The sequence below is a fragment of the Pelodiscus sinensis genome, chromosome 1, assembly GCF_052426305.1.
Source record: "Pelodiscus sinensis isolate ZL-2025 chromosome 1, ASM5242630v1, whole genome shotgun sequence".
Lineage (NCBI taxonomy): Eukaryota > Metazoa > Chordata > Testudines > Trionychidae > Pelodiscus > Pelodiscus sinensis.
This window is the reverse complement of record NC_143052.1, coordinates 360,313,735-360,335,964: the sequence shown is the minus strand read 5'-3', so window position 1 is coordinate 360,335,964 and position 22,230 is coordinate 360,313,735. Positions and strand designations below refer to the sequence as shown.

The 22,230-nt window shown below is 55.8% G+C and overlaps 2 protein-coding genes and 1 pseudogene across 2 annotated transcripts; 2 read left to right on the top strand and 1 right to left on the bottom strand.

The window, feature by feature from the left end:
- The first annotated feature begins 6,731 nt into the window (after positions 1-6,731).
- Positions 6,732-7,585, top strand: LOC102444729 (dnaJ homolog subfamily C member 8 pseudogene; annotated as a pseudogene).
- Positions 7,586-9,296: 1,711 nt separating this feature from the next.
- LOC102444515 (olfactory receptor 52R1-like) lies at positions 9,297-10,401 on the bottom strand. Its single transcript, XM_006114917.3, has one exon. It carries the CDS (start codon positions 10,239-10,241, stop codon positions 9,297-9,299), a length of 945 nt encoding a protein of 314 aa, XP_006114979.3. The 5' UTR covers positions 10,242-10,401.
- An 8,337-nt stretch (positions 10,402-18,738) lies between these two features.
- Positions 18,739-21,580, top strand: LOC149526160 (olfactory receptor 52P1-like). Its single transcript, XM_089775422.1, has 2 exons — positions 18,739-19,283; positions 21,193-21,580. The coding sequence occupies exons 1-2, from the start codon at positions 18,739-18,741 to the stop codon at positions 21,578-21,580; spliced, it is 933 nt and encodes a 310-aa protein (XP_089631548.1).
- The last annotated feature ends 650 nt before the right edge of the window (positions 21,581-22,230 follow it).

Here is a 22,230-nt window from a genome sequence, read left to right as displayed (position 1 = left end):
CATTGGCTCCCTGGCCTCCTGCTTCCCTGGCCTTCCCGGGGCGCCCTAGGACCTGCTGCCTGCGGGTTTGCCCCTTGCAGGCAATGCAGCGAGCTGAACGGCTGGAGTGTGGGACCCTCCCATCCCTCCCTGCCCAGAGGCTGCCCGGCTCCCAGGCAGGGGCATTGGGGCAGGAGAGCTGGGGAGCTTCTCCGTGTCACCGTGGCCCAGACCAGCACACCCACGTGCCCACGAGGCGACTCCCAACTGGTCCGTCGGCCGTCCCCAGTTCCCTCACGCAGCAGCCCCTTGGGCCCCTCAGGCCATGTCCCCTGCGTGTGCAGCCCCTTCCCTGGCCCCGCCAGCCCAGCAGGATCCGGGGACAGCGTGGCTCTGCGCTGGCGCCGCAAGTGCGTCCCACGGCAGCAAATGCTGGGCTGCTCCCACACGCGGCAGCTTCCCTTCGCATGCGGCCAGGGCCAGGTTAAGGGGGGGCGAGCCGGGCAGCTGCCTGGGGCGCCAACCTATGGGGGGTGCCTGCTGGCAGCTGGAAGGGGCGCCACGCTCCGGGGGGCGGGGCCGAGCATGCGCCGTGCGCCTGGGGCAGAGGAATGGCCCGACCCGCCCTGCATGCAGTGCTCGCCGCCGGGCGCTTTCTGTGCAGCTTTGCCCTCCTCGGCCAGTCACAGCCGTCTCCAGCAAACCACAGAGCTCTCACCGCCCAGACGGCCGTCCCAGGGGAGATGCCTTCTCGCACTCGGTCCCCACGGGCGCAATGCGTTTCGGCTGGCCTAGAGCCTGTCCGCTCCCGTGTGCTCTCCAGTACCGGACCCCGTCTGACAGAAAATGCCCCACAATAGAGCCGAGTCTCATCCTCCTTTTCCTCCTCTGGCGTTGCTCTGTGCCCTGCCTCCCGCCAGGGACATGGGCCCCATCACTGTAGGGCTTTCCAGCCAGCAGGAACCGAGTCTAGGGCACTGTGTCCTCGGGCCAAGGACTGGGTGCTGACACTCGGGGCGGGCCTTCTTCAGTACTAGGAAAGGCCTCTATGAAAGGAAGCATTGCTTCACGCAGCACACAGCCAACCTGGGGAACTCCTCGCCAGAGGATGTGGTGAAGACCAGGACTTTAGCAGGGTTCAAAGACGAGCTAGGCAGATTCAGTGGCTAATAGGCTGGGCAGGGCTGGTGTCGCTGGCCGCTGGGTGTCAGCGGCTGGGAATGGGCATCAGGAGAAGTGTTGCTCGCTGCTTCCCGGTACTGAGCTGCACGGTGGTGCTCGCTGTTGCAGGGAGCAGCTTGCAGGCGTGCTATGGCATTCACCCAGGCCTGGGCACGGTCAGAGCTCACCGGTGTCAGGTCCGGGTGGGTGCCTTGCTCTGCCCAGTGCTGATAGCTGCCCGGCTGCCCGGCTGCGCTGCTTTGGCTCTGCACAGCCAGCCCGCGCAGGAGACGTCAAGAGGCCCCGGGGTGCCCACAGACTTGGAGAGGTGGGAAGGTGCCTGGCCAGGCGCGTTGTCAAACAAACCCTGGTCTGCAGCCTCCCGGACCGTAACCCTAGCGCATGAGTGTCCCTGACGGGGGCCGCTCCGTCAGCCGCGGGACTTTCCTCTGCCCCCTCGGCCGGGCTAGGACAGCGCCTCTGAGACGCGCCTCTAGCTCCGATACCAACAAGCTACACGTCACTGCTGGAGTGCCGGGCGCTACCCTCTGCCCTCCCTGGGTGCCACCCAGCGCCTTGTACACGGCGGTGGGGTCGGCACATCCCTTTCCATCGCGCTAGCCCAGGGGTCTCCATCGCTGGCAATGTCAGGGAAAGCCACGATCTACCCCCTCTGTCCCCAAGACCCCGCCCCTTCCGGGAGGCCCCACCCTCTCCAGCCCCCTCCTCTCCATCACTGGCTGCCCCAGCCCTTACCCTCACTGAGTTGAGGCAGGCGGGGTGGGTCCTGGGGCAGGAATGAGGGGTTTGGGCATGGGAAGGGGTGGAGAAGGGGCTGCTGGCTCGGGGCGGGGGGGTCCAGGCTGGGGAGCGTTGGGATCAGGTGGAGAACTGGGGTGCTGAGCAAGCCGCAGGCTTTCTGCATTGTCGTTATTTATGGGAGGGGTGGGGAACCTGTTGTGGGTCGGGGCGACTGACCCACAGAGAAATCAGCTGGGGACCACACAAGTGAGATGCAAAAAACCCAACCCCTCCAGCCCCCCCAAGCCTCTCTGATGTGGCCCCAACTGAGACACCTCCCTTCCCTGGCACTCCAGCCCCATGGCAGGGGGATAAGTAGCACTGAGGTTCAAGGCCTCAGGCCAGATTAACTCTTCTGACTTCCACAGCTAGTGGGTTTTGTGGGCCCCTCTACACTCTGAGGTGGGGCCAAGATGAGGGACCCCGTGTGCCGGACAGGGCTGCCAGTGAGTGGGATAGGGATGGGGGTACTGAATCTGGGTAAGAGGTAGGGTACAGGGGCAAGCTGGGGGCAGGGCAGGTGTCTGGTCTGGAGGGAGGGGACAGGAGCAGGGTGCTGGTGGGTGTCTGGCCAGGGGACAGGGGCTGGCGAGTGTTCAGGGACAAGGGTCTCTCAGGAAGTGCTGGATGCTGCTCCTAAAAGAAATCCAGCTGCTGTGGCTCCTCTGCTGCCTCTTAACATCCCCCAGCCCTGAACCTCTGGATCTCAGAGAGCTGGAAGGGACCTTGCGAGGTCATTGAGACCAGCCCCCTGCCCTCACGGCAGGACCAAGGAGCAGCCCTGACAGATCTGCCCCAGATCCCTAATGGCCCCTAGAGGATTGAACTCACAGCCCTGGGCTCAGCAGGCCAATGCTCAAACCACTGAGCTACACTCCCCCTCAAAGCTGCAACTCAGCCCCACATCCAGCTCATTAATAACGATGTTGAACAAAACCGGCCCCAGAACCGACCCCTGGGGCACCCCGCTAGAAACCGCCCGCCCACCTGCCATCGCTCACGACCCACTGGGCCTGCCAGTCTAGCCAGACTTCCATCCCCCGGGGACAGGGCGTGTGCCCTGCACTGGCCCTTGAAGGGCAAGGCCCAGCCCCGAGGGAGGGCTGCGAGGGAAGTCCCAGCTGAGGCAGCTCTGGCTAGCGAGGGCCCAGCTGGGGGAGATATAAAGAAGGGCTCCTGGAGGGAGGGGAGAAGTGATGGCTGCTCTGGAGAGAGAGCAGTAGGGACCTGGCTGCCAGGGAAGCAGGAGGCTCCCTGGTGGTAGAGCAGGGCTGGGGAAGGCAGGCAGGGCTGGGGAAGTTCTGGCAAGCAAGCTCCCAGGCTGCAGGGCCTGAAGCAGCCATGGTAGGCAGGGGCAGCAGGTCCACCCCCTTGGCCAGGGAGTGTGGAGCAGGACAGCGATAGGGACAGAAATGCTGAGGGAGATTAGAGAGGCTACCAAGATAGAGAACTCTATAATAATGGGGGATTTTAATTACCCCCATATTGACTGGATACATGTCACCCCAGGAAGAGAAGCGGAGATAAAATTTCTCAATGGTTAAATGACTGCTTCTTGGAGCAGCTAGTGCAGGAACCCACAAGGGAAGAGGCAATTCTCGATTTAGTCCTGAGTGGAGTGCAGGATCAGGTCCAGGATATAACCGTTACAGGACCGCTTGGGAATAGTGACCATAATATAATAACATTCAACATTCCTGTGGTGGGAAGAACACCTCAGCAGTCCAGCACCCTGGCATTTAATTTCAAAAAGGGGAATTACACAAAAATGAGGAGGTTAGTTAAACAGAAATTAAAAGGCACAGTGACTAGAGCCAAATCCCTGAAAGCTGCATGGAAACTTTTCAAAGACACCATAATAGAGGCCCAACTTAAATGTATCCCCCAAATTAAAAAACATAGCAAGAGACCTAAAAAAGAGTCACCGTGGCTTAACCACCATGTAAAAGAAGCAGTGAGGGACAAAAAGGTATCTTTTAAGAAGTGGAAGTCCAATCCTAGTGAGATAAATAGAAAGGAACATAAACACTGTCAAATCAAGTGTAAACATGTAATAAGAAAAGCCAAAAAAGATGTTGAGGAACAGCTAGCCAAAAACTCAAAAACTAATAACATGTTTTTTAAGTACATCAGAAGCAGGAAGCCTGCTAAGCAACCAGTGGGGTCCCTGGACAGTCGAGGTACAAAAGGAGCAATCAAGGACGATAAAGCCATTGCGGAGAAACTAAATGATTTCTTTGCTTCAGTCTTCACGGCTGAGGACGTGGGGGAGATTCCCAAACCTGCACCGTCCTCTGTGGGTGATGAATCTGTGGAACTGTCCTGGATTGAGGTGTCATTAGAGGAGGTTTTGGAACAAATAGAAAAACGTAACAGTAACAAGTCACCGGGACCAGATGGCATCACCCAAGGGTTCTGAAACAACTCAAATGGGAAATTGTGGAACTTTTATCTGTGGTTTGTAAACTATCCTTTAAATCGGCTTCCGTACCCACTGACTGGAAGGCAGCTAACATAACGCCAATACTTAAAAAGGGCGCTACAGGCAACCCTGGCAATTAGAGGCCAGTAAGTCTAACGTCAGCACCGGGCAAATTAGTTGAAACAATAGTAAAGACTAAAATTGTCAGACAAGTAGGAGAACATAATTTGTTGGGCAAAAGTCAACATGGTTTCTGTAATGATACAGCCACAGTATCATTCACCAAACTGAGTGACTGGGCAACAAAATGGAAAATGAAATTTAATGTGGATAAGTGTAAAGTAATGCACATCGGGAAAAATCACCCCAACTATACGGACAGTATGATGGGGGCTAATTTGGCTACGACAAATCAGGAAAGAGATCTTGGAGTTATCATAGAATAATAGGACTGGAAGGGACCTCGAGAGGTCATCGAGTCCAGCCCCCCGCCCTCAAGGCAGGACCAAGCTCTGTCTAGACCATCCCTGACAGATGTCTATCCAACCTGTTCTTAAATATCTCCAGAGAGGGAGATTCCACCACCTCCCTTGGCAATTTATTCCAATATTTGACCACCCTGACAGGAATTTTTTCCTAATGTCCAATCTAAACCTCCCCTGCTGCACTTTAAGCCCATTACTCCTTGTCCTGTCCCCAGAAACCAAGAGGAACAAATTTTCTCCTTCCTCCTTGTGACACCCTTTTAGATATTTGAAAACCGCTCTCATGTCCCCCCTTAATCTTCTTTTTTCCAAACTAAACAAGCCCAGTTCATGAAGCCTGGCTTCATAGGTCATGTTCTCTAGACCTTTAATCATTCTTGTCGCTCTTCTCTGTACCCTTTCCAATTTCTCCACATCTTTCTTGAAATGTGGTGCCCAGAACTGGACACAGTACTCCAGCTGAGACCTAACTAGTGCAGAGTAGAGCGGCAGAATGACTTCACGAGTTTTGCTTACAACACACCTGTTGATACAACCTAGAATCATATTTGCTTTTTTTGCAACAGCATCACACTGTTGACTCATATTCAACTTGTGGTCCACTCTGACCCCTAGATCCCTTTCCGCCATGCTCCTTCCTAGACAGTCGCTTCTCATCTTGTATGTATGGAACTGATTGTTCCTTCCTAAGTGGAGCACTTTGCATTTCTCTTTATTAAACCTCATCCTGTTTACCTCTGACCATTTCTCTAACTTGCTAAGGTCATTTTGAATTATGTCCCTATCCTCCAAAGAAGTTGCAACCCCACCCAGTTTGGTATCATCTGCAAGCTTAATAAGCGTACTCTCTATCCCAATATCTACATCCTTGATGAAGATATTGAACAGTACAGGTCCCAAAACAGACCCTTGTGGAACTCCACTTGTTATCCCTTTCCAGCAGGATTTAGAACCGTTAACAACAACTCTCTGACTACGGTTATCCAGCCAATTATGCACCCACCTTATCGTGGCCCTATCTAAGTTATATTTGCCTAGTTTATCAATAAGAATATCATGCGAGACCGTATCAAATGCCTTACTAAAGTCTAGGTATATGACATCCACCGCTTCTCCCTTATCCACAAGGCTCGTTATCCTATCAAAGAAAGCTATCAGATTAGTTTGGCATGACTTGTTCTTCACAAACCCATGCTGGCTATTCCCTATCACTTTATTGCCTTCCAAGTGTTTGCATATGATTTCCTTACTTACCTGCTCCATTATCTTCCCTGGGACAGACGTTAAACTGACCGGTCTGTAGTTTCCTGGGTTGTTCTTATTCCCCTTTTTATAGATGGGCACAATATTTGCCCTTTTCCAGTCTTCTGGAATTTCCCGTCTGCCATGATTTTTCAAAGATCATAGCTAAAGGCTCAGATACCTCCTCTATCAGCTCCTTGAGTATCCTGGGATGCATTTCATCAGGACCTGGTGACTTGCTGACATCTAACTTTCCTAAGTGATTTTTAACTTGTTCTTTGTGTATCCTATCTTCTAAACTTACCCTCTCTCTGCTTGTATTCACTATGTTAGTGTGCAGTGGTGGTCAAAATACAGTGTGCAGTGGCAGTCAAAAAAGCAAATAGGATGCTAGGAATCATTAAAAAAGGGATAGAAAATAAGTCAAAGAATATCTTACTGCCCCTGTATAAAACTATGGGACGCCCACATCTTGAATACTGTGTACAGATGTGGTATCCTCACCTCAAAAAGATATTTTGGCCTTGGAAAGGGTTCAGAAAAGGGCAACTAAAATGATGAGGGGTTTGGAACGGGTCCCATATGAGGAGAGGCTAAGAAGACTGGGGTCGCATGGGGGTCCTGTGTCACGTGGTGCAGCGATGGCCGCTCCGGGGAGCGCAGGGTGGGGGTTGCCACCGAGGCATTTCTCACCTTCTCCAGCGAGGTGAAGCAGATCGAAAAGCGTGACTCTGTTTTAACACCGAAAAACCAGATTGAGAGATTGACCTGGCCTGGATCCTCTTCTTTCAACGTGAGTCCATCGGAAGTCCTGCAGATGGATCCTGATGTCACAGATGAAGAAATAAAGAGGAGGTTTCGGCAGTTGTCCATATTGGTACAAAGATCAGGGTGATGCTGAAAGAGCACAGACAGCCTTTGAAGCTGTGGCCAAAGCATACAAGTTGCTACTGGCCCAGGAGCAGAAGAAGGGAGCCTTGGATGTGATACCGGCAGGGAAAGGGCATGTGGGCCATACTGTGAAAGAGACAAAGAAGCTGCTAAAGCAGGCAGGGAAGCCAGCCCACGCTGAGGAGGAGGATCGGACGTATTCGAACAGGCCGTGTACAAGCAGGCGAGGAAGCTCTTTGCTGAACTGGAAATGAAAAGGAAAGCAAGAGAAGCTAGAGAGATGCATGAAAGGAAGCGGCAGAGAGAGGAGGAAATTGAAGCCCAAGAGAAAGCCAAGCGAGAGTGAGAAGGCAGAAAAACTTTGCGGAGAGTCGGGATGGTCGTGTGGGCAGCTGGAGAAACTTCCAGGCAAATCCAAAAGGGAAGAAAGAAAAGAAACACAGGGTCTTCTTGAGACCCCCCAAGTAAAAGTGGAGCAGCGCGAAGGAGGCTGGCAGCAGCTATGCACGAGCGAGTCTCCTCCGCCCCTCCCGCTTTTAAGGCCTTACTGGCCTCTAGAGTAATACTTGCTATTCGGTAGATTGCTTTGTTCAGTACAATTGAATATTGGTCACAAGCATTTTTGTACTCTGTCCATTGAATTAGGGCCATGTTATACAATCAGTCATGGACCAGCTGCTTGTAGAATAACTGGCTTGTGAGGGTCCCGCTCTTGTTACTGTCCTGTTGGTTTGCAGCCCTGTAATTTAATGTTTTGTCCTTCAGAGATTGTGTTGTTCCTCCACCTTCATGTATAGTTTTGTGAGAGTCGAATTGAACGAGATGCTGAAATGGTGCCTGTCACATACCCAGGCCTTGCCCTCAGCGAGTCAAACTCTGGAAACTGTCTACCAGCGGGGGGTCATTTGCCAGCTTGACGTGCATGGGGGGCTTGAACCTGCCTTGGAGTTGTGCAGTTAAATCTCCTGTAGCCCCACCCCATGCGTGTGGTGCCGAAAGCCGCAGCCTGTATCTGACTCCTAAGCTGCAGGCTCTTGGCTCTCCCGTTCAGAGCTCTGGGAATCTGACTTGCTAGTCACCTGCAAAGAAAGCCCCTTTCTCTTGTTGAATAGGCAGCAGCGATGTTCTGGATGTAAAAGAAAGAGAGACTGTGCTGGTGGGACTCCCCGGCACTAAGGGATTTCTGTACAAAGACCAGGAAGGGGCCGTTCTGGCCTTTGGGCGGGGCCAAAGACCCGGGGGGGAGGGGAGAGCGCTGGTGGGGGGGCGGCTGGGGAAGAGGGTTGAGGGGCGGGGGGAGGGTCCAGTGTCCAACAAGCCAAACGTTTTGGATTCTCTTGATCTGTAACCGACTCAGCTCGGCCTGTTCTCACTTATCCCACGTCAGCCCCACTGCTGCTGCTGCGTGAAATCATTGCAAAGCCCAGTGTGAGCGAGTGTTACCGGGGGGGGCGCAGTCTGCACAGTCCCCCGCTCTCTGCTAAAGGGGCTCACCCAGGTCATTCAGGGGGTCTGGTCCCCTCTGGGGAGGGGTGTCCCAGGAGCTGGGCCCTAAGCTGCCCTCTCCTTGGACCTGGAGTGGTTCAGCGTCTGTGCTGCTCCTCGGGGGGCAGGGACCTCAGCCCGGGGCCTCGGCTGGGGGGACCAGGGAGCTGGCCAGCAGGACCGGGTGGGGAGGAGTCCCAGAGAGCGGGACGGCGAGTGGCCAGTGGCCGCGGCAGCACCCGGAGGAGCCCTGAAGGGTTGTCTGTGACCTCCCCGTCACACCCAGATTAAAATTGTGGCCCTAAGCCGTGTGCTCACGCGACTTGCCACCAGGCGTCAGAGTGCGCTCGCACTTGTGTTCCGTGGGAATTCAGTCCAGGGCTCCTGCCGGCTGACTGCTTAGTTACCTGCCGAAAAGGTGGGATTCCCTGGAGCCTGCCCAGCCCTTGGGTCGGGGCAAGGGGAGATCCTTGCCAGAATCTGAGCTGGCTCCCTTGCAGCTGGAGGACAGGGAGGTGGGCAGGTCCTGCGCCCAAGGAGGGGAGGGGAGGAGACAGGGTCAGTGCGTGGGGGAAGAGGCAGGGAAGGGGCAAAGCCTTGGCAGAAGAGATGGAGCAGGGGCGTGGATTTGGGGGCCCAGCTACCTGCAGTTGGAAGGGTGGCAAGCCAGTGTATCGTACATTGACGCGCCCCCCCCCCCAGCGTGTCGGGCTGACTGCGCGCACCGGGCCAGGAAAGGGGGAATGTCCCCGAGAAGAGGGCCCCGCACCGCGTCCCCAGCCAGCTCGGCATGGAGCTGGGGCTGAGAGCCCGGGCGCCAGGAGAAACCCTTACGTCCCTTTCGGTGCAAAGAGCCGCAGCAGCCTGTCCCGGATCTGCCGGGTCCTCACCCCGTAGATGATGGGGTGCAGCATGGGGGGCATCAGGAGGTAGACGTTGCCAATGAGAATGAGGAGGTGCAGGGGCACGTGGCCGAAGCGGTGCGTGAGGGAGGAGAAGAATTCCGGGATGTAAAAGGTGGAGATGGCGCAGAGGTGGGAGCCGCAGGTCCCGAAGGTCTTGAGCCGGGCGTCCTTGGTGGGCAGGCGGAAGATGGCCCTGAGGATCTGGGCGTAGGACAGGAGGATTAGCAGCGCGTCCAGGCCGATAGCGGAGAACAGCACGAAGAGGCCGTAGTAGCTGCTGACGCGGACGTCGGCGCAGGCCAGCGTCACCACGGCGATGTGGTCGCAGAAGGAGTGGGGGATGATGTTGGTCCTGCAGTACGGCCACCGCCTCACCAGGAAGGGGTAGGGCAGGGCGAGCACACCGCTGCGCAGCGCCACGGCCAGGCCCATCTTGGCCACCACCGGCTTGGTCAGGATGGTGGAATGTCTCAGGGGGTGGCAGATGGCCACGTAGCGATCCAACGCCATGGCCATGAGGGTGCCAGACTCCATCGCGGAGAAGCAGTGAATGAAGAACATCTGGGTGAGGCAGGCACTGAAATCGATCTCCCGGGCATTGAACCAGAAGATGCTCAGCATTTTGGGCACCGTGGACGTGGACAGGACCAGGTCGGTGACAGCCAGCATGCAGAGGAAATAGTACATGGGCTCGTGGAGGCTCGGCTCCGTCTTCACGATGAACAGGATGGTGACGTTCCCCAAGAGGGCGATGGCGTAGATGATGCAGAAGGGGATGGCGATCCAGACGTGGGCCCCCTCCAGGCCAGGGATGCCCAACAGGATGAAGGTGGAGGGGTTGGTGAAGAGGGTGGTGTTGGAATCTGACATGGTGCGGGGGAGCTGTCCCGCGCTGAGGTCGAAGGGGGTCTCCTGCAGGTGCTGTGTGTTCCCCTGACTTCCTGCATGTGCCCAGGGGCTCAGGTGATGGTCACTCTGCCAGTGTCTGGAAGGGGAGACAACGTGGGCATGAGACAAGGCGGGAGGCAGGGGAAGCCGACGGGTTGCTCTTCACACCCAGAAACCGACACTCACATCACTCAGAGAAGGGAGCGATGAACCCCTGGCTCCCCCATACAGATCCCACACTTTGCAGGGCCCATGGCTCTTCATTCCTACCCGCAGCAGGAAACACCTGCGGCCCCTGGCTAGCCAGCCTTGCCCGCAACTGGGCGTCCCTGCCACACTGGGCTCCCCAGTCACCCCCTTGCTCAGAATCTCAGAGTGGAAAGGAGCCAACCAGTTGCCAAGCCCCGGGCTGGGGGACACGGCCCAGGAAAAACCTGGCATGTCACTGGTCGGAGCGCCCTGGAAACGCTTGCTCACTCGCAGCCATGGCCAGAAAAACCCCTCGCTGAGATGCCCAAGGGAGGGGATGGAAGAGCTGCTGGCCGGGGCTGTTGCTGTGTTTGCTCACCTGGGCTCCAACAGGACCTGGTGGCTGGTTGCAGGCTGCCTGGACAGGCTGTGGGAATGGGGGGATGCCCTGCGTGAGTGTCTACACGGGTCTACTGACCAGCCGGGGTGCGCTGTCCTGGAATCACAGAATCCTACGGCAGGCAGAGCCCTCAGGAGTCATCGCGTCCAGCCCCCTGCCCAAAGCAGGACCAACCCAACTCAATCTTCCCTGCCAGGGCTTTGTCAAGCCAAGACTGAAACCCCCCTAAGGATGGAAATTCCACCCCCTCCCGGGGGAACCCAGCCCAGCGCTTCCCACCCGCCTAGTGAAATAGTTTTTCCTAATATCCAACCTGGACCTCTCCCACCACAACTTGAGCCCATTGCTCCTTGTTCTGCATCTGTCACTACTGAGAACAGCCTCTCTCCAGCCTCTTTGGAACCCCCTTCAGGGAGTTGAAGGCTGCTCTCAAATCCCCCCTCACTCTTCTCTTCTGCAGACTGAACAGACCCAACTCCCTCAGCCTGTCCTCATAGGTCATGTGCTACAGCCCCCTAATCAGTTTGTTCGCCTTCCACTGGCCCCTCTCCAATGCGTCCGCATCCTTTCTGTAGTGGACATGACACTCCAGATGTGGCCTCACCAGAGCCGAATAAAGGGGAATCATGACATCTCTGGATCTGCTGGCAATGCTCCTCCTAATGCACCCTAATATGCCATTAGCCTTCTTGGCTACAAGAGCGCCCTGTTGACTCATGTCCAGCTTCTCATCCACTGTAACCCCCAGGTCCTTTTCTGCAGAATGTCTACTTAGCCAGTCGGTCCCCAGCCTGTAACAATTCTTGGGATTCTTCCGTTCCTAGTGCAGGACTCTACACTTGTCCTTGTTGAACTTCATCAGATGTTTTTTGGCCCAATCCTTCAATTTGTCTAGGTCACTCTGGACCTTATCCCTGCCCTCCAACGTACCTACCTCTCCCCACAGCTTAGTGTCATCCGCAAACTTGCTGAGGGTGAAACCCATCCCCTCATCCAGATCATTAGTAAAGATGTTGAACAAAACTGGTCCTAGAACTTGAAACCCACCAGCAACCTGACATCGACTCGTTGGGCCCGACAGTCTAGCCAGCTTTCTATCCATCTTACCATCCATTTATCCAATCCCTTCTTCCTTAACTTGCTGGCAAGAATATTGTGGGAGAACGTATCAAAAGCCTTGCTAAAATCAAGGTATATCACATCCACTGACTTTCCCATGTCCACAGAGCCAGTTACCTCGTCATAGAAGCTAATCAGATTGGTCAGGCACGACTTGCCCTGGGTGAATCCATGCTGACTGTTCCTGATCACTCTCCCCTCTTCCAAGTGTTTCAAAATGGATTCCTTGAGGATCCCCTCCATGATTTTTCTGTGGACTGAGGTGAGGCTGATGGGTCTGTAGTTCCCTGGATTGTCCTTTCCCCCTTGTTTAAAGATGGGCCCTACATTTGCCTTTTCCCAGTCATCCGGGATTTCTCCCGATCTCCACGAGTTTTCAAAGATAATAGCCAAAGGCTCCGCAATGACATTTGCCAACTCCCTCAGTACCCTCGGATGCATTAAATCCAGGCCCATGGATTTGTGTCTGTGTAGCATGGGTGCGTTGCCCTGCGTGGGTGAGCCGCCGTGCCTGGTGCATGGCAAAGCCTGGGGCAGGCTCGCTCAGAGGAGAGACGAAAAAGGGGACGTGCCAGTGGAGAGCGGCTGATTGTTACATTTGAACAAACTGCCGGAGCAGTTCCCCGCTGGCGCTCTCTGCGGACACGCAGGCCCAGGCGTAGCATGTTGCTCTGGCACGGTGGTTCCGGGCTGGTTTTACCGGCAAACCCTCGGGGAATCTCCCTGCATAGCAGGGCCTTGTGGGCACTGGAAACCGGTCCCTGTGGCGCAGGCGCTACTCACGCCCCATCCCCTTCCCGATGGCTGCCCCCGAACAAGCACCTCACCCCTGCCGGGCCTGGCCTGAGCCGGGGGAGCTAGCCGGCGCCATTGGCGGAACATGGCCAGCAAAAGCCATTTGGGAGGGAAGCGCCAGGCAGAGCATGGGACTGAGAACTGGGATTTCTTTGAGGGGAGTTAACTAGCTAGGGGAAAAGTCCTAGGGCCCAGCCAGGCAAGTGGGCCAGGCTGGCTAAAAGCAATCAGGGCGAAGGCCAACGGAGCCAAGGGGCAAAGGCCGGCCAGCACTACAAACTGGAAGTTCTGGCCATTCTAAGCGACACTAAAGGCGGCAGGGCAAAGGGGCGCACAAGTACTAAGAACAAGACAAATCCTACACAGGTTTTAGGGCAATTCCGGTGATAAATGTACAGTCATGAAAAAAAAGGGGGAAAAGCTTAAAAAAGATTCAAGAAGGTTGAGAACAAATGGAAGAGCTGCCATGGGCTTGGTTTGAAAAAATCTGGGACTCTCGTGATTGCCAATCAACTGCAGGGTCTATGAATACCAGGACTTGGCAAATCCACTGCAGGGCAGGCGCCAGGGAGGGTGCGAGGGACGGGACGCAGCCGTGGGAGCAGCCCAGGGTGCGGGGGCGCGGAGCTTGGAAGGAGGTGCTGAGGGGGCGCGACAGCGCTCTGGCGAGGCAGGGAGGGTGGCCTGGGAATGGCGGAGGGACGTTTCTGCCTTGCCACGGAAGGTGGGGCCAGCGGCAAGGGCAGCAGAGTCCAGCAGAGCAGACTTAGGTTCAAACTCGGGCCCGACTTGGTTTGTGAAAATTCCAGGCGACTCGTTGCACAAACGAGAGGAGACGTCCGGCCCAGGCTGGATCCCAACGTTGGCTCGTTCCAGTGAGGGGCCCTGCCCCCCCCCATGGCTTCTAGCGACACACGTCAGGCGGCAACCCCGGCCCCTTCCCACCAGCGCCCTGCGATGCAGGAGGGGCAGTGTCTGGGCACTCACCCCGCTGGCCCCCCCCGCCCTCTGACCCGCTCTCGCTGCCGGGGGGGCTTCCCCAGTGGGGCCTGAGCAAAGTGCTGCCCGGCCTGAGGGCTGGTTTGGTACCGAACGTCCCCCCCCCCCCCCGCTCAGCCCGAGGGCCCCTGTGCACAGAGATGCAGCCACCTCGGGGGTGGAGCCCATGTGTGGGGACAGGCAGGGGTGCACAGAAGAGGGTGACATTTTTGGCCCATGATACTGGAGAAAATTCACTCATGTGGCAGGGCCCTGGGAGGTTTAATGGCTGGGAAGAACGCGAAGAACCCCAGACCGACTCTGCCCCTCACACCCACGCTGCCCTGGGGCTGTGGGGCAGGGGAGCCCTCGGCCAGAGCTGGTACCTGTGAGTGCTGAGAGGGACGTGTCTTCCCTGGAACCCCCCTCAGGCAGCCGCGTCCCCACCTCTCTCAGCCCAGCGTCTGCAGCAGCGTCCGGCGCCGAGAGCCGGCACAGGGCTGGGCACTGGTTATAACCCAGCTCTGGGCCGTCCCGGGGGGGTCGCTCGGCCTTGGGGGAGAGGCAGCATCTGGACACAAACAAACTGTCGGTGCTTCTGAGCTAATTACTCCGCGATTGGCGCAAACAGCAGTCGAGGGCCCTCCGAGGGCAGAGCAGACGCCTGGGCTCTGGGCTGCCAGAGGGGAGCTGGCTGCCCGGTGCCTATTCGCAAATCCCCCGGCTGCCCTCTCTGCACAGGAACCTTTGGCTGCTGCCGCGTTCCTGCGCCGCTCTCACCAAGCGACCCGGGCTGGGCTGTGGGGCCGGTCTCACGGGGAGCGGAAGGGGCCCCAGAGTTCCCAGCTCCCGGGGGGCGGGGGGGGGGCACACTCTGGCTCGTTCTGAGAACTTCCGATTCGGATTCAGAGGGTGGCGAAGGCTCTGCCTCCCCTTCCAGCCCTTCCTCTGCCTCCCAGCCAGCGAACAGCCCATTTCCCCCTGGGTGCGCTCAGCGGGGCAGCCCATAGCCCTGGCTTTCGTGTGCCATCCTGCCGCTCCTTCCGTGCCTGACCCTGGCCAGGCAATGGTTTCCCTTGCCTCAGTTTCCCTTGCCTCAGTTTGCCTGGCCATAGAGCAGGGATCAGTGCTCAGCAAGTTCCCTTTGCTAGGGGCTCTGCAAGGACAGGTGGTGCCCAGGGCAGTGATATTTCTGAGAATTCCTGAGCCCTGAGCCCCTTGTAACGGCCCATGCGTGGCTCTAGAACGTGCTTGTGTCTCCTCTCAGTCATCTGTCTGCCTGCTGGCTACCCGTCCCTCCTGGGCATTGGCCCCCTCCAGCCCAGGCAGCCCCCGCTCACACAGGGATGGGACCCTCCTGTCAAGGCTGCTCCCCACCCTGGCACTTTGGGGGCAGAAGGTGGGGCTGCTACGAAAGGCTGGTGTTCAACCCCCCAGGGTCACAGACTCCCCAGCCTGGGACCGGACTTGCTGCCACCCCCAAATGCACAGCCCCCCGGAGAGCCCAGGGAGGCGCATGTGGGAATTGCTTCCCGTGGGGACCCTCCCGTTTCAGAGCGCTTGAGGAATGGCGTTTCTCTTCGGCGCTGGGCTGTGCAGTCTGAGGCACAAGCCCACGGAACCACCTGCCTCCCAGGGCCCGGGATTCACACCAGGGTCTGAAACGGGCTTTTTATTAACAAAAGAGAAACCCCCCAGGTGAGGCCTTGCCCGGTGGCCGGGTGTTTCAGAGCAGCTGGACCAGGATTCAAACACAGAGACTTGCTCCCCTGGGACTCACTTTGGAAAGCCCCAGCACAAGGGGTGGCTACTTGTGCGCAGCACAGAGACATCCAACAACCCCAGCATATAGAGAGTCCCCTGCCAGCGTCTGACTGACCATTCCCTGTTCCACTCACATCTCTGCAGTGCCACGGCTCCCTCCTTCCCCAGGCAGGGGTGTCGCGGGATTCTCCAGGCCTGGCTCCCTGACTCCTCATTGCTCCTCCCAGGGGCTCTGCTCTGGCCACGCAACAGGGACAGGAAGGTCACTCTTCCCGTTCAAAGGCCCACGCTCTGTTTCCGTTGGCTCTCTGGCCTCCTGCCAACTCACTTCCTGCTTCCCTGGCGTTCCCGGGGTCGCTCTAGGACCCACTGCCTGTGGTTTAACACGTACGGGCCAGGCTGCTGCGGTTGGGTCTCAAGATTTAAGAATGGTTGGGAAATGATTTTAGCCAGCTGAATGACTGGAATGTCCAGAAAATTGTGTTTACCTTGCCCCCCCATTCACCACACCTCCCGACTCCCTCATTGGCCTGCCTGCCTTGTCAATCAACCTGGCCAGGAGCATTACCCCTGGGGCCTGTCAATCTCAGGGGCCTGGCTTCTGTAGCCAGACAGACCCCCCCGTCACATCCATCTCGTTTGCCCCTCTGAGGTGCCTGCGTACAGGGCAGAGAAGGAGCAATAAAAATCAGCATAGCCTTGGAAGCCTCGATGCGAGGCCAGGATATGCCGGCTCATCTGACCCTGGGGGAGCTGAACACATAGATATGAGAGAGAGCAGTCAACGCAATCAGCTGACCTCGAGAACTGCCCTGGCTGGAACCAATATTGATACGATCACACACAGCCGTCCCTGGGAGAGGACTCTCCCACTGAGAAAAGAACGCCCAGTCCTCCCAATTTAGTTCTCTCTCTTACAAGTGTAAATTAAGTTCACAACTCCCTTGTAAGAACTGGTGTCACAAAGACGGACCAGCACCATTTGGCATCACAGATAAGAAAGAGAAATACGTGACCCCCTGGGTATGAAGATGGGTCCAGCAGCGCACTCACTCTGAGTGTCAATCTACCATCTGCCTGTTGGTCGGGTTAGGCGTTTGACCTCCCGAGGTCCATGGGGTCGCCCACCTCGTATTCATCTTTCCGGGGAATTGAGGGACCGATCCTGGCCTGACACGCTGGGACCGGGTGATGCAGAAAGGGGTAAAAATTGTACCCGTATGTGTCCCTCCTGGCTGTTCCTCCCCACCCGCTCGGGCTGATGGGCCCCAGGGGATCCCTCAGGGTGCGAGGGGCTGGAACATGGAGCGCGTCTGCCAGAAAACAAGGTGGTTTATGTGAAGTGGCCACTCGGCCTTAACCAACGGTGGTGCCAGAAGCCCAGCGACAGACTCGTCCGCATGAGACTTCCCTGGGCTCAGCTCTCTGCTCCGCTCGCTCTGTGGCTGCTCCAGGGGCTCCTGTTCCACACGCAGGAAGCGTTTCCTGAGATTCCCTCTGCACCTGCCCTGCTGCAGGGAGACCTCCTGCCCCACCCTGCCCGGCAGCAGGAGAGAGCAGCTCCCCCCGCTTCCCTCCGGCAGCCCCTCACGTGTGTGAGACCCCCTGCCCTGCCCCACAGCCTCCTGTCTGCCCCACGGCACCCCAGCTCCTCCAGTCCTGCCCTTCCCCACAGCCTCCTCTCTGCCCCATGGCAGCCTCAGCTCCTCCAGCCCTGCCCTGCCCCACAGCCTCCTCTCTGCCCCATGGCACCCCCTGCTCCTCCAGGCCTGTCACGCCCCACAGCCTCCTCTGCCCCATGGCACCCCCAGCTCCTCCAGGCTTGTCACACCCCAACCTCCTCTCTGCCCCATGGCACTCCCAGCTCCTCCAGCCGTGTTATGCCCCACAGCCTCCTCTCTGCCCCACGACACCCCCAGCTCCTCCTGCCCTGCCATTCCCCCAACCTCCTCTCTGCCCCATGGACCCCCCAACTCCTCCAGCCCTGCAATGCCCCCAACCTCCTCTCTATCCCATGGACCCCCCAGCTCCTCAAGCCCTGTCATGCTCCAACCGCCTCTGTGCCCCACGCACATCCCCAGTGGTAGGGTGAATTTGTAACATGTTTGTAATAAGTTTGTGATAAGTTTGTATTGAGGATTTAGTGTAACAGAGATTTACTCTGGGCTCGATTGGAAAGAAACGTTATTTTGTTAAGAGCCCACAGCAGGGTTTACGTGGCTGTAAGTGAGAACAGGCCGACCCAAGTGGATTACAGTCTCGAAAGAAGAGGGACGCAGAGCTAACCCTAGCACTGAACCCTCGGCTCAAACCTATGAGAACCGCCCAGAAAGCTTTTCTTGTTCCAGCCCAGCCTCCACAGCAGGGACGTTTCTCTCTCCCTGGGGTCTCTGGATCCTTCTCTGGGGTGTGTGCAGCCAGCCAAAGACAAAGAGCTGCTAGTTCCCCCTTTTGCATGGGAAGTTACCTGGCCAGTCCCTACCTCTTCGGGAGGTCATGTGACTTCCTAGGACCAGCCACGCGAAGATTGAAGGACTAACGGCTATTTATCTATGATTGCCCAGACACTGAGGCATCCAGCATTGGAAACCCCCGTGATGGCTTTCCTTTGCACCGTCAGAACCACAAAGCATCCCACACCCCAGAGCTCTCGCTCTCCACACCGGAGCGACGCACACACCGTGAGATACAGACCCAGCGGGTTAGGACATGAGGGTGGCAGGTTACACGAGCCCGTTTGTCCAAAGCACCTTTGAGTTCAGCACTTCGGTTCCCACGAGCCCGTGTTGTAAGCTTTGGGGGAGGGTGGGTGAAGAGAGACATAAGAACATAAGAACGGCCGTACTGGGTCAGACCAAAGGTCCATCTAGCCCAGTATCCTGTCTGCCGACAGTGGCCAGCACCAGGTGCCCCAGAGAGGGTGGACCGAAGACAATGATCGAGCGATTTGTCTCCTGCCATCCCTCTCCAGCCTCTGACAGAAAGAGGCCAGGGACACCATTTTATCCCCTGGCTAATAGCCTTTTATGGACCTAACCTCCATGAACCAGTCTGCTTCGCCCATGGGAACCCCTCCAATAGCGCGTGACTTGTCTCACAGTAACTTTGTCTCTCCATCCAGGCAATTCTGTGGTGAGCACCCCCTGAGAGCGAGAGCACAGAGACTCAGGGAAACGTGCGGTACATGCAGGAGATATCGTTCTCCTTCTGCTGTACTCCATGTCAGATTCCAACATGACTCACTTCACCAACCCCTCCACCTTCATCCTGCAGGGCATCCCTGGCCTGGAGGGGGCCCACGTCTGGATCGCCATCCCCTTCTGCACCATGTACGTCATAGGTGTGTTGGGGAACGTCGCCATCCTGTACCTCGTGAAGAGGGAGCCGAGTCTCCATGAGCCCATGTACTATTTCCTCTGCATGCTGGCCGTCAGTGACCTGGTCATGTCCACGTGCACCGTGCCCAAAATGCTGAGCATCTTCTGGTTCAATGGCAGGGAGATCGATTTCAGTGCCTGCATCGCCCAGCTCTACATTGTTCACAGCTTCTCAACCATGGAGTCCGGGATCTTCGTGGCCATGGCGTTGGATCGCTACCTGGCCATCTGTCATCCCCTGAGACATTCTACCATCCTGACAAACTCGGTGGTGGCCAAGATCGGCCTGGCCGTGGGGCTGCGTGGCTGGATCCTCATGCTGCCTCATCCCTTCCTGGTGAGTCGGTGGCCGTATTGCAGAACCAACGTCATCGCCCACATGTACTGCGAGCACATCGCCGTGTTGAAGCTAACAAAGGATGAATATAGGCAAGCAACACGGGAATGCAGGGGCAAGATTAGAAAGGCAAAGGCACAAAATGAGATCAAACTAGCTACAGGCATAAAGGGAAACAAGAAGACTTTTTATAAATACATTAAAAGCAAGAGGAAGACCAAGGACAGGGTAGGCCCACTGCTCAGTGAGGAGGGAGAAGCAGTAACAGGAAACTTGGAAATGGCGGAGATGCTCAATGACTTCTTTGTTTCGGTCTTCACCGAGAAGTCTGGAGGTGTGCCTAACGTAGTGAATACAAGCAGAGAGAGGGTAGGTTTAGAAGATAGGATTCACAAAGAACAAGTTAAAAGTCACTTAGGAAAGTTAGATGTCAGCAAGTCACCAGGTCCTGATGAAATGCATCCCAGGATACTCAAGGAGCTGATAGAGGAGGTATCTGAGCCTTTAGCTATGATCTTTGAAAAATCATGGCAGACAGGGGAGATTCCAGAAGACTGGAAAAGGGCAAATATTGTGCCCATCTATAAAAAGGGGAATAAGAACAACCCAGGAAACTATAGACCGGTCAGTTTAACGTCTGTCCCAGGGAAGATAATGGAGCAGGTAATTAAGGAAATCATATGCAAACACTTGGAAGGTAATAAAGTGATAGGGAATAGCCAGCATGGGTTTGTGAAGAACAAGTCATGCCAAACTAATCTGATAGCTTTCTTTGATAAGATAACGAGCCTTGTGGATAAGGGAGAAGCGGTGGATGTCATATACCTAGACTTTAGTAAGGCATTTGATACGGTCTCGCATGATATTCTTATTGATAAACTAGGCAAATATAACTTAGATAGGGCCATGATAAGGTGGGTGCATAATTGGCTGGATAACCGTAGTCAGAGAGTTTTTGTTAATGGTGCTAAATCCTGCTGGAAAGGGATAACAAGTGGAGTTCCGCAAGGGTCTGTTTTGGGACCCGTACTGTTCAATATCTTCATCAATGATGTAGATATTGGGATAGAGAGTACGCTTATTAAGTTTGCAGATGTTACCAAACAGGGTGGGGTTGCGACTTCTTTGGAGGATAGGGACATAATTTAAAATGACCTTAGCAAGTTAGAGAAATGGTCAGAGGTAAACAGGATGAGGTTTAATAAAGAGAAATGCAAAGTGCTCCACTTAGGAAGGAACAATCAGTTCTATACATACAAGATGGGAAGCGACTGTCTAGGAAGGAGCATGGCAGAAAGGGATCTAGGGGTCATAGTGGACCACAAGTTGAATATGAGTCAACAGTGTGATGCTGTTGCCAAAAAAGCAAATATGATTCTAGGTTGTATCAACAGGTGTGTTGTAAGCAAAACTCGTGAAGTCATTCTGCCGCTCTACTCTGCACTAGTTAGGCCTCAGCTGGAGTACTGTGTCCAGTTCTGGGCACCACATTTCAAGAAAGATGTGGAGAAATTGGAAAGGGTACAGAGAAGAGCGACAAGAATGATTAAAGGCTTAGAGAACATGACCTATGAAGCCAGGCTTCACGAACTGGGCTTGTTTAGTTTGGAAAAATGAAGATTAAGGGGGGACATGATAGCGGTTTTCAAATATCTAAAAGGGTGTCACAAGGAGGAAGGCGAAAATTTGTTCCTCTTGGTTTCTGAGGACAGGACAAGGAGTAATGGGCTTAAAGTGCAGCAGGGGAGGTTTAGATTGGACATTAGGAAAAAATTCCTAACTGTCAGGGTGGTCAAATATTGGAATAAATTGCCAAGGGAGGTGGTGGAATCTCCCTCTCTGGAGATATTTAAGAACAGGTTAGATAGACATCTGTCAGGGATGGTGTAGACGGAGCTTGGTCCTGCCTTGAGGGCGGGGGGCTGGACTCGATGACCTCTCGAGGTCCCTTCCAGTCCTATTATTCTATGATTCTATGAAGCTGTCCTGTGTTGACACCAGAATCAGTAGTTACTACGGCCTCTTTCTGGCGCTGATTATTACGGTTCTGGATGTGTTTCTCATTGCCATGTCCTATGCCCAGATCCTCAGGGCCATCTTCCGCCTGCCCACCAAGGACGCCCGAATCAAGACTTTTGGGACCTGCGGCTCCCACCTCTCTGTCATTGTTGTCACTTACACCCCTGTTCTCTTCTCCTCCCTAGCACACCGGTTTGGCCACAATGTGCCCCTGTATTTCCTCTTTCTCTTTGCCAATGTGTACCTCCTGGTGCCCCCCATGCTGCACCCCATCATCTACGGGGTGAGGACCAAGCAGATCCGGGACACCCTGCTGCGGGTCTTTGCTCAGAGAGGGACCTAAGGGCTCTTCGACTGAGCTCCATGCAGAGATGGCTGGTGGCGGGGTGCTGGGCCCTCTTCCCGGACTCTCTGAATCACCAACTGGGCAATCAAACAGACATTGACCCTCCCTGGCCTAACGATTCTGCATCCGTGTGGGAAACTGGGCATCCTACTATAAAAACGCACCCGGCTGCTGCCTTTCCAATTGCTATTTACTGCACCCGTGAGGTCTCCCGCCATCTCTCACCTCCTCCTCCAAGGCTCGGCCCTGCTCTGCTTTTACCCTAAAGGTTCCTTGGTCCATGATGTCCCAGCCCCCTTCTCCCCATGGACCATTCACTGTCACTCACTCCTTTCCTCCCCACCCCCCACTCACTGGGTGGTCTCCACCTCGTTCCCCTCCCGTGTGGGACCCCTCGGCTCCAGGGCTGGGATAGGAGCTGCTGCAGCCTGACAAGGAGCCTTGTAGAAGGCACCTGGGCAGAGAACCCCAGACTGTCTGGGTACAAGCAGACAGGTGGGAGCCCCAGTGACTCGCGTTGGGGTGCGTGAACCATCGGTACCTCATGTCTTTGGGCTTTTCCAGCACCCTTCCCTCTCTCGCCTTGCACCCCGAGGCCGGAGGCTGGGGTGGGGCATCTGTCTATGAACAGGCTGCACATTAACGAC